General features: G+C 43.6%; 2 protein-coding genes across 6 annotated transcripts in view; both read right to left on the bottom strand.

Annotated features, from left to right (window-relative positions):
• The window catches only part of CEP152 (centrosomal protein 152), a 59102-nt gene extending 51471 nt beyond the window's left edge, over positions 1–7631 (bottom strand). The window contains exons 1-2 of one of the 2 annotated variants that reach the window (XM_019504178.1): positions 7421–7631; positions 6460–6594 (exon numbers count right to left, since the gene is read on the bottom strand). In XM_019504178.1, the coding sequence (XP_019359723.1) occupies positions 6460–6558 (99 nt within the window). In that variant the 5' untranslated portion in view covers positions 6559–6594; positions 7421–7631. Of the gene's footprint in view, positions 1–24; positions 245–6459; positions 6595–7420 lie in introns of those variants that run through there. The other variant, XM_019504179.1, reaches the window with a different exon arrangement.
• A 2242-nt stretch (positions 7632–9873) lies between these two features.
• Positions 9874–12013, bottom strand: part of SHC4 (SHC adaptor protein 4) — an 81584-nt gene continuing 79444 nt past the window's right edge. For all 4 annotated transcript variants that reach the window (XM_019504176.1, XM_019504174.1, XM_019504177.1 and 1 more), the window contains one exon: positions 9874–11133. In XM_019504176.1, coding sequence (XP_019359721.1) covers positions 10978–11133 — 156 coding nt within the window. In that variant the 3' untranslated portion in view covers positions 9874–10977. The remainder of the gene's footprint in view (positions 11134–12013) is intronic.

The raw sequence follows: 12013 nt of genomic DNA, 5'->3' as shown, positions 1-12013 counted from the left end.
GAAAAGTCACTCCTCTGTACTTACTTGGAATAACGAGTCCTGTATAGAATGCACGTTTTCTTCCAAACCTTCAGAAAATATTCTGGACATAGCCATACAGTGGGCCTCAATTGGTAGATCAGAGCTGTACATTTTCTTTTTTTCATAAGAATAGTAGAGAGCTACATAACATATAGTCAGTTTTTGCATCCAGTGTCTGCACCCTAACTTTGTCTTTCTTCAAACCAGCAAACAAAGCTATACGTGAATGTTAATTAGAGCAGAAACATGAGTTACATGAAATGCAAGAGACGCTCTCACAATTATGCCAAAAAAATGTGGTTGCATATGTGCAAAGTATTCACTTGCACAATCACACACACCCACACCTCTGAAGTCAAATATCCCTAAATCTATTAAACCTCTACTTTCCTAAAATGCTAGCAGACTCAGCTTTTTTTCCTAAAGCTTTACACACAGTCACTCATACAAAAGCATGGGTTAGAAATGAGGGAGGAAAAAAAATCGTTTTACATTTACACAAGACATTACCATATAGCCCAACCTTTCCATTTGTTGCCAGACATCCAGCAATGCTCTGGACCCCGAAAAATCAATGTTTTTTTCTATATTGCATAACATAAAATACAATTTAGATGTACATTATTAACTCTGAACTTAATTACATAGCAATTCTGGCCAGGCATCACAAGCAGCAACGTGGTGACAACTGCCTGGCTGGCCTTTTGGCTGGAAGCCACACTTATGCCAATCTAATTGAACTGATAAGAACTAGGTAGTGACTTCAGATATGATATTAGCTTGAGATTGGATTGGGACTGTAACTGGCAACTGCAATGAATTGGAAATTGAACTAAGGAACATAGATACAGATATACACACCCCTACCCCACCTATACATATCTATATAAAATGTAAAGCTACAGCAAAAAAAATTAAGAGACAATGAGAAGAGCTAAACTTCTTTACAGGCCTGCTTTATTTGGATTAAAAGGATAGACTTCCCCTTTTCTTCAAATCCCTGCTGGACATTAGGGCTAGGGACAGAAGTTACACATACACCAGTTTAAGTCATCAGAAACTGGTTTAAACCTGTAACAGAATAGAAGTTTAGTACACATAAACCAGCTTCAAAATGGTTGAAACTGATTTAAGATAAACCTGGTTGAATGTAGTATCAGACTTAACAGATTTGGATCAAACTGGTTTATGAAACTTCTGTCCCAGACCCCTTCCTATTTAAAGTTAAATCAGAGTCCTCCAGCATCTCAGCATGCTCTGCAGCCCTAGGCTGGGGGGCTGTGCTCTCTGCTCCAACAGAGAGGGTACAGGAGGGAGGCAGGGACTGCCTGCCCCCAGGCAAACCCCAGTTGGAGTCTGGGGCCAGGGAGGGGGGTTAAACCCCCCTTCCCCTGAGTATAGAACTGCCCTGCCCCACTGAAGTTACTGCTGGCTGCAACTATGGGCAACAAATCCCAGAGGCAACTGGAAGCAGGAAGAGAAAGTGATAAGCAACCCTGCAGGGTCCTGCTTCTATGATTCTGGACTGAAAATCCCAGAGACCTCAGGGGCAGCAGGAAGAGGAAGCAAATACACAGCCCATGCTGGCCATGTGCCAGAGCCATGGTCTAGCACCCCACCCCCTGGTTTCTGGCCTGAGCCACTTAGGCACGTGGCTGCATTTCCTGAATCAAAGGTAAATGTGTGTCCAGTTGTTTCTCGGGTTAATCTCCACAGTTTAGCCTAACCAGCAAAGACTGAACCAATTCAGCCTCGGGCTTTCTGACCGCCTGTACTTTGTCAATAAAATTTTTCTCACAATTTTTTGCACCTGGCCCCAGTAGATGACAATAAATGAAATGCAGCAACATTCAGAGTAACAGACCTTTTTACTCCCAATTGGGAAAAATACTCCTACACTGGCAGTTTTACTGGCGTCGCCTTAGATTGGAGATTTAAGTTTGGCACAAGCGAGTGAAAAGCACCAAGCACATGATCTAACAACAAAGATCTCCTCTTTAAGAAGACTGCTGGGCACCTATAAGGGGTTAGTCTCCAAATGAGAATGCCTGGTAAAGTTAGTTTAAAGCCAGGACATTATATCTTTATGACATTAAAATCACTCAAAGATAAAGGGAAATAACCATTTCCATGTTATGGAAATGAACAGGTTAAAAAGGACGGTTCTAGTAGATGTGAATTCTAATATAGACTAGAATGGATTTTTTTTATTTTTTTTTTTTTTGAAGAGTGATCAGTTTTGGATTTCTTAACCTTGCCTGCTCCCCGGAAGGACACATACGATCTCTCAGCCCAACAAGAAATAAATAAGAGCTCTCTCTTCATGTAAGTGACTGCATGTGCTCAGCCATGAAACCATAACAAGATGGCTCAAGCAATAAGTCATATTAGCAAAGGAAATACGAGGTGTTTGGGCGATGCGAGTGCTGGCTAAGCTTATGTTACAGAACTTTGCAAAAAGAAGGCATCAGAATATGATTTAGGACCACTTACTAGACATCCTATGCCTATTAGTTTTTTGGGTTTTGTTCTTTTTTAAAACAGGCAAGGACTACCATATTTTCAGTTGATCACTTTCCCCAACTTCAACTATATTCTAATACAGTTATAAAGTTAGAGAATAATGCCAATTACCTTTAAAAAAGAAAAGTTTTGTTTGCCCAAAACTAGAACATATGTCATATGTCAAAAACAAACAATTTTAGTCTGAGATTTAATCATTTTCATGTTGATCTGCACATATGGAGAGTAGTACAGTTATGAAATAAACACAAAGAGCTTAAAATGGCTTACCCTGTTAACTGTGGATCTCTATGCTGGAATTTGCAAAGCAGTAGAAAGATACCCACACTGGCTTAAATGAAATAGTATGGGTATCAAGAAGCACTCTAGCTGCAGCAGCACAGGGCTCAACAAGAGTTAATTTACCCTGCTGAGAAAGTCTGCTGTGTAGACAGACTCTATATCACATCCACTGTCTCATCATTACTGAGAACACCAACCTGATTGGATTACTCAAATTTGGTTAGCTAACGCTGCAGGCACAGTGGTGGCTCCATTCATTTCCAAAGTTTAACTGGAACAAGTATTGCTTTGTCAATTTTAGAATGCCTCTTCTCAGTCTTTCACTTCAAAAGAATTATCACTATCATTTTCCAAGAAGGGCATCACAGACCATGCTGTTGCTACCTAGAGAGAAGCCAAGGAATGTTTGTATACAAGGATCAAATGATGCATCTTCAGTATACTACTCTTCAATATAAAAGTTTGCACAAACTACACATCACCATTCACCATGAAACAGAGCCTGCCTCAACCTCTGCAGGTGCAGACAGCTCCCACAAAGAAAACCGGTATGATTACCAGGCTCAGAGGCCGCCCCTTCTTATTAGAAAACAATTGAATCACCTAAAGACTGATGCCAGAAGTTTTCCTCACAACCACGATGATTAAAAAAAAAGACGTTTTATTTAAAAAAAACCCCTAAAAATCAATTTAAAAAAAAAAAAATTAAATCAGATTTTTTTATTTAATTGTATTTTATTTTTTTGGTAAGATGCTTTTTAAAAAAATAAACTATACAAAGATAGTTTTAATTTAAGATATGTTAAAAGCTCAAAGAGATCATCATGGAATAGGGATTATACCTTCTAATTATATACTATTTGAGATAATACATTCATGTAACCTTTTTAGAAAAAAAATTATAAATGGGTCACAAGAGGCCATGGACTGCATCAGGGGCCCAATCTTATGGGGTTCCCTGAGGCTCCTCTATAGATTAGTAAAGATTAAAGAAAACGACTCTACCCAATGGGACTCAGTGCTTACAAGATTAAGCATCTCTGTGATGCTTAAGTTTCAGTTCTCAAACCGTATTTGTGTCTCCAGAGATAACATCCTTGTTAACAACAGTATATGGAGATGAGAGAGAACAGACCTGATTACCTACTCATTAGCCCTGTTGTCTCTCTGCAAGTTTGTGTACAGAATCAAGCCCCTACCTCTCTAAAAGTGCAGTTTCAAGAAGTTAAATAAATACAGGATATCAAAACAACAATAATGCACCTTTTGTAGAAAACAATGATTAAATCGAAGCTTACTGACCAGTGATTTAAATCATATCCACCCTGCTCACAACCTAGCCACACACACAAATGCACCCAAACCACCAACCGTAAGTAAAACAACTCAAGAATTCAGTTAAAAAACAGCTGACCTTATGGAGTAAAAACACAAAACAAAAAAAATGAGAACAAGAGATACATCCCCTTCAGCTGGAAAAAATAAAGGTAATCAAAGTAACCTGGGACCTAAAAATAAGTGTCAAGAGTTGTTTCTGGTGACATCATAAGAGAAACAAAAGTAAATGCACACAAATTATGATGTCACCAAAAACTACCCTCCCCACAACAGATGTTTAAAATAAGGTTTCCAGAAGGCAAGAATTTCCAGAGAGGAAGAATAAGTTGTCCAGTTCAACCTGCAAGGACAGCTCAGGAAGAAGAGATTTAGAATCATGTAGGTTGGACTCCAGCCAGGACACTGCAATTTAACACTCCAAACCCACTGAATTTCACTACAATGGATTTAAGCTCCTGGAATACTTGGGAGATGATACTGGTGTACACAGAGAAGAGTGCTTGTAACAGCTCTCAAGATGCTAACTTAAGCTATTCCTACTGGTGTGAAGGTAGGACCCCCAAAAGGTGTGGGAAATAAAACAGAGGGCCAATGAGAATATTCCTGAACTGTGGCACTATTTATTTATTTATAAAACCAAGATAAACAAACACAGTCTCCTTTGGTATCCAATAGGCCTGTGCGAGCCGGCAGCTAAGGGTGAGCAGGGGACAGGAGGGGGCACTTAAACATTCCCTTAAACTCTCCATCATTCATGACAGGCAATTGGCTAGTATATTATAAAGGTCCACTGATATAATCAGCACTCACTACTGGATAAGCAGACAGTATTGTATTGTAGAATCATAGAATCAATGAGTCGGAAGGGACCTAGACAGATCATCTAGTCCGACCCCTGCCATGGGCAGGAAGGATCACTGGGGGTGGCAGGGGTCGTAAGACCCCAGCCAGGTGCCTGTCCAGTCTCCTCTTGAAGATTTCCAGGGAAGGTGAGAGCACCACCTCTCTGGGAAGCCTATTCCAGGCTCTGGTCACCCTTACAGTGAAGCAGTTCTTCCTAATATCTAACCTAAACCTATCCTCCCTCAGCTTGTGGCCATTGTTCCTGGTGACTCCAAGGGGGGCCCTGGTGAACAGACTTTCCCCAAGTCCCTGCTGGTGGCCCCTGAGAAGGTTGTAGGCAGTCACAAGATCCCCCCTCAGTCTCCTCTTGTGGAGACGGAAGAAATTCAGGTCCGTCAGCCTCTCCTCATAGGGCTGGCCACAGAGGCCCCCAACCATGCGAGTGGCCTCCTCTGGACCCTCTCCATGTTGTCCACATCCCTCCTGAAGTGCACCCAGAACTGGACACAGTACTCCAGCTGCGGCCTGACCAGCGCCGCATAGAGGGGGAGCAAGACCTCTCTGGACCTGTTAGTGATGCCCCTGTTGATGCATGACAGGGTGCGGTTGGCTCTGCCTATTGCTTCGTCACATTGGCTACTCATATTCATCCTGGAGTCAATCCTGACTCCAAGATCCCTCTCTGCCTCTGTGCTGCTGAGAGGGTGAGCCCCTAACCTATAACCATAATGCTGGTTCCCTCTCCCCAGGTGCAGCATGCTGCACTTGTCCTTGTTGAACCGCATCCTGTTCAGATCTGCCCACTTCTCTAACCTATCCAGGTTTGCCTGGATGCGGTCCCTGCCTGCTGGTGTATTCACTTTACCCCACAGCTTGGTGTCATCAGCGAACTTGAACAGGGTGCTCTCCACACCCTCGTCCAGGTTGCTAACGAAGATGTTGAACAGCAGCGGCCCAAGGACCGAGCCCTGAGGGACTCCGCTGCCCACACCCTCCCAGGTCAACATTGACCCGTCCACCACCACCCTCTGGGTGCGCCCCTGGAGCCAGTTTGCCACCCATGTGTTAAGATGCAACATATTTCTCAATTTCACATGTAGAATAATGGCAGTAGACATACTCAACATAGGCAGACAAGGAACTGCCTCAATTCCAAAGATGAGAATACCAGTACTGACAACACTATTTTCTGGAAAATTTATACACTGAAGCCTGTGACCATAGTAAACTACATTTCTCCTAAGCAAGGCTAAAAACCAAGATGCTCAATTGCAATCCTTTTAAAAACAAAATACTGTAAAACTGTTGAGTGCAAGTGTACTGCTATGTTCTTTCAAGAATCCATGGAATTATCAATTCAGAGCCCTAATCCTTCAAATAAATTAAAATGTAAATAGAATAAGTGAAAAGGGGAGATTTAAAACAGACTTTAAATGTTTTATTTGCTTTCACCTCTTGCTCTCTTGCATAGTCCTCCTGGTCATATTCTTCTTCTTCTTCTTCTTCTTCATGTTGAGTTTGCAGAGCTCCACTGTCAAAGTCAAGTGACATTGTTTTCTAAGAACAAGGTTTTGTATCCAAAAGAGCCTGTCACAAGAGAAGGAAAAGGTACATATCAACACCAAAAAAGTGACTACAGAAAAACGCTTACTCAAAGAAATCACGTAAACAATCCATGCATTAACTTGATCTTCCATTGCATCACTTTGATGGATTAGCAACACTGTTAACCTCCAAGAATTTAGTGTTTCAGGAATTAAAATATGCACATAAATGAAGCCTTTAAAATATATACCCTCTGCACAGGCGGTCAGTTTGCTTATGTTCCAAAAAGGCATCCTTGCGTCATCTCAACCCACTGAACTCCTAGGGGGCTGTGCAAGTATTCGTTCAATACAGGCAGATAAATCCATCTTTCTCCTACTGCTGTTTAGTCTGTTCTTGTAGCCCAAAGTACAGCTAAACAAAGAACAGATATGCAAAATGCTGAAAGCACCTTGCTTCCAGAGCTTTGAGCCAACTAGGACCGAAGCAAGAAATTTCCGGTCACTTCAAAACTTTGAACCAACTTCAAAATTTTACGTCCATCACACCCACATCCTGCTGGTGTGAACCGCATTAGGGCAGGGGCTCCCCAACTGCGGTGCGCATACCCCTCGGGTAGGCAGACATCTCTGGGGGTATGTGCGAGAAATGGTTGAGTGGCGGATTTAATGTTCATTGTAATAATAACTGACTTTTAAAGGGTCTCAATGTATGCCGGCGGGGGTACGGGCCTTCCAGCAAACACGGCCCGAGAAGCAGGTCGCCCCCGCCACGCCGAGACTACTCGCGACCACGCTCCCCGGGGAAACGCTGCCCCACTCCACCCCTCGGCCTCAGCGGGCCCCGGCCCCGCCGCCCCGGGACTCACCGGGGCCGCTCGGCCTCCGGGCAACAAAGAAGCCCCGGGCGCTCTTCCGCGTGACACCCGAACCCGGTTCTCCCGCTGCTTTGAGTGACAGCGGAAACCCCCAACCAGGGCCCAGAACTCCGCTCTTCGCCTCCCGGAGACCTGCGCGAGGGGCGGGACTTGCCCTCGCTCCCGGAGCAAGGTCGGTTGCCCCGCAAACGCCTCTGTTTGCTGTTTGAAAGCAAGCGCGGGTGGCCGCGGGAAGAGCCGCCGCTCGCCCATTGGCTGCGGACCTCAGCCAATAGCACCGGGCCGGCTGGGGGGTGTGCTGCTTTCAGTGTGACGTAGTGGGTGGGAGGAGGAACTGGTGCTGCCCGCGGTGGGGGCGGCTGCAGGCGTCTCCGCGCTGCGCACCGCGCATACAATGAGCGGAATTGGGCTTAATTTGTTTTAAAAGTCCCTTTAATCTTATGGGAGTGGCGCGGTGAGAAGCGCCCCCACTCCTCTCTTTGGAAAGCCTTGGGCTTGTTGTTACAGGCAGCGCCGCTTTTTTTTCTCACTTGGCAACACTGCAGGCTGTCCCCAGCGCCTTGGATGGTCCCAGTAGCATCCTGCCCCCACCTGTCTCAAAGTGGCCTGAGACTGCCTTCATTTTTTTTTTTATTAATATATTTCATGTTCCAGGTCAAATCAGTTCCAAATCCTATTGAATGAGCAGAACTCAATTATTCCCAAAACCATATTGGTTGAGCAGACTGAACTTAATCAATCTAAACACCACCTATGGTGCTACAGCCCACAAGCATCCTCCCACCCATGCTGTCCCTGGGACTTCAGGTGCTCCCAAATCCATTGGCAAGCATCCTACGGGCCAGCCCAAGCGCAGAGGTCTTGGGATTCACATGCTCCACTTGGTCTTCGCCAAAAGGCTGTGCTGCCTCCATTTTGTCGCCTCCATTTACTGAGCCCCTCAGGGTTCATGTAAACCCCTGCCCCTTGTGGCCACCCCTGCTCTAGTGCTGGTGGGCTGCTGCTCTCTTTTCCACAGCCAGGCACTGAGGCACACTGGCAATGTGTAGGGGTGCACACAGGTGCATGTGCACCCCCTGAGATAAGCCATGCAACCCCTGGAAGTGCCAGCTGCAAAACCAGAAGTGCACTTCCAGTTTCGCCGCCAGCTCAGCAATTGGCCACTGGGGGACCTGCACCTGGTTGGTGATCAGCTGCTGGGGGACCCCCCCTCATTGGCAATCTGATGCCCCCCCAGACTCAGGAGGCACCAGTTGCCCATGCGGAGGTGTTGTGTGGGGGTTGGAGCAGCGTGCATGTAGACTGCTTCCCTTGTCTCCATTTCTCCCAAGGCTCACTCAGTGGTACCCCAGAGAGACCTAAGCCACAAACCCTGATCTGAATCCAGCTACTCGGATTTCACGGGAGGGGCTCAGTCTGTTTCTCTGAGCTGCACCTGCACCTGTTCTGAATAAGATGTCTATGAGTGTTGGAAAAGTTTTGTCTTTCAGGGAGGTGTGGGAGGCTCTCAGTCAAGCCCAGCAGAAGGGTAGTTCCACCAGCTCATTGTCTGTCACCCTCCCGGGGGGGGAGCACCACTCTTCACACCACAAACACCAGGTTCAATGGGGAATTCAAACAGCTGCGTGCTGTTCTCTCTCTGCCAGACATGCCAGAAAAGATGGTGTCTTTTCTGATTCACACTTGGGGTTCAAACCCAGACTGAGAGGTCAGGCAGTATCAGGGACTCAAACCCAGCACAAATTCTGTGCCAAGTAGTTTTGCAAATCCACCTAATTCAACTAGCAACTCTTGGCAGCCACTCTGCACAGATCAGAGCCTTTGTTGTGAGGTGACAAAAATAAGGCTAGGCTTCTGTGCTGAAAGCCCAGGATTTGAACCAAGCCAAATACCCAACTGTGAACTGAAGTAATACTTTAAAGTTTTTCTCTGTTTCAGTGGACATAGGCAAGTTGAGTAAGCTAATAATACAATTACATAGGAATGAAGGAGTACAGCTTCTTCAGGCCTAATGATACAAAAGGGATCAACTTTGTTCTTTAAACCAAAGTTTCTCTTCAGTGGAGGTCACTGCCTTTAGTTACCAAACTTTCACTTTTTTTTTATGAACCTTTTTTCCTATGTAATGTTAATACTGAATTAGGACACAGAATTTCCTTTTTGCAGAGAAACGTTTTCCTCCAGCTGCTGCTGTACCGTCCATGCAACGTCTGACTTCCATAGGCTGATGGAACTGACTTAGTTGGGATGGGGAAGAAAGGTTTTGTGATTGTGCTAAAAACCATCACTTCTCTTAAGACCAAGGAAGGATCCTTTGGCCAGTGTCTACCAGACCATTGACTCCACTCCCATGTTATCCCTTCCCACCCCTGTACTGATTAAACATTGATCCTTGATCAGAATCCCCAAGAAATTACTGCCTCACTCAGACACACTGAATATATGTTCATTCAGTTTTACAGTATTTATTGTGACAAAATGCAATCTGTATGCTTTGTTTAAAAGACTTTTCCCCACATTTATGAACGACTGGAATCTAAGTGAAAAAGGAAGATATTATGTCATTGGGGAAGTGTATAATAAACTACAGCACATGCAAACAGTTTTTTTAAATAGTTTTTTCACTCAAAATGTATCATCTGTTTCTTTCAGCTTCTTATGTTGTAAACATCTATGGAATCAATGAAAAATATATTCAGCTACTTCTTTTAAAAGAGACATTTCTGGCATTAATCAGCAATAATAGTAAAACCAGATGCAAGACACAAAAATATTAGGATCTAGCATGCTTGTTCTGTAACAAGTTATATTCCAAAATTATTTTACCTATTTTTATTTCAATTTTGTAAATGTTGCATAATCTCAAATCTTCAAGCAATCTGATAGTGATACAAAACTGATTTTTACTAAGAATTCAGTAAACCTTTCTGTATTGTGTAGGCAAATCACCTTAAACATTATTTGCTATTAAAGTGCTGTTATAAGCAAAATGAAATAAAGTTAGTGTCTATAATAATCAATTGTCATTTTTGTCATATTCAAATTGTATTTATTTTGGAAAATAGTTCTATGCCTACACATCTTTATCTAAGCACTCAAAACTAATCCAATATAAATAATATTTGTTTCCAATAATTCCATGACTAAAAGGCACATACTAATGTCCCAGCAGTTTGTTCAAGTGAGCATTTGCATGTAAAGGTTTAATTGTGCTTTTCAATAGTTCCTGATTCACTATGACCTTACAGGTGACATTTGTACATGTCTATAGTACCTTTCCACAAATGGATCTCTCACTGTCTAGGTTTCATTCTGTTAAGATTAAGACTATATATATCTATATAGCTATGCATATTGATCTCTACAGATCTACATAGATATACACATATACATATATTCATATATACAAACACAAAAAAATTCTTCTGGAACAGCAACTGAAAAGTGCAGTTTATACTTTTTTAATTGGCTTTGTGTAATGAAGTTTCATAATAGTCAATGCAGTGTTCATAAACAAACTGTCTTGAGAATCAGGAGATCCAATAAGGTCATTTGTTATATTGCATGTGTCCTGTGTTATTCTCTTTTCTTACTGGCTGTTTCAAGCAGACTTCACTTCCCGAAGAGATGATTGGCAAATTATTCTCCATATGATAGTGAATAAGGTGACCCACACTATCAAATACACGGTCTTTGGTTCTTACCTGAGAAAGACAAAAAAAAAGAATACATTTTGAGAATACATTGAAAGAAGCATCAAGGAGCACATCTGTGGGGGGCCAGCAGGGGAGATCATGCTCAGGGGCAATCAGCATGGATTCATCAAAGGCAGGTCCTGCCTGACCAACCTGATTGCCTTTTATGACCAAGCAACTAAATCCTTGGATGATGGTGTTGCTGTGGACGTAGTCTTTCTAAACTTTAAGAAGGTCTCTCACCCCATCCTCATCAATAAATTAAGCAACTGTGGCATTGATGCCTACACAGTTGGATGGGTAAAAAATTAGCTGATGAGGCACACACAGAGAGTAGTGTTGGATGGGTTGTACATAACCTGGCGAGATGTGAGCAGTGGGGTACCCCAGGGCTCAGTCCTGCACTGTTTAACATTTTCATCAGCGACTTGGACGAGGGGGTGGAAAGCACACTGTCCAAGTTTGCTGATGACACTAAGATGTGGGGTGAGGTGGACACACTTGAAGGGAGAGAAAGACTGCAAATAGATTTAGACAGACTACAAAAGTAGGCAGATGAGAATAGGATGGGGTTCAACGTAGATAAACGCAGGGTGCTGCACCCTGGGAGAAGGAATCCACAGCATACATACAGGCTGGGGAGTTCCCCTCTTGAAAGCACAGAGGCCAAAAGGGATCTTGGAGTCATTATTGACTCCAAGATGAACATGAGCCGCCAATGGCAGACTGCAGCCAGCAAGGCCAGCCATACCTTGTCATGCGTCCAAAGATGCATCTCAAGCCGGTCCAGAGAGGTGATACTCCCCCTCTATGAGACTTTGGTCAGGCTGCAATTGGAGTACTGCGTCCAGTACTGGGTGCCACACTTTAAAAAGGATGTGGCCAGCCT

This window comes from Gavialis gangeticus, unplaced genomic scaffold, assembly GCF_001723915.1.
Source record: "Gavialis gangeticus isolate Ggan-Ray unplaced genomic scaffold, GavGan_comp1, whole genome shotgun sequence".
Taxonomy (NCBI): Eukaryota; Metazoa; Chordata; order Crocodylia; family Gavialidae; genus Gavialis; species Gavialis gangeticus.
This window is presented reverse-complemented; position numbering and strand designations above follow the sequence as displayed.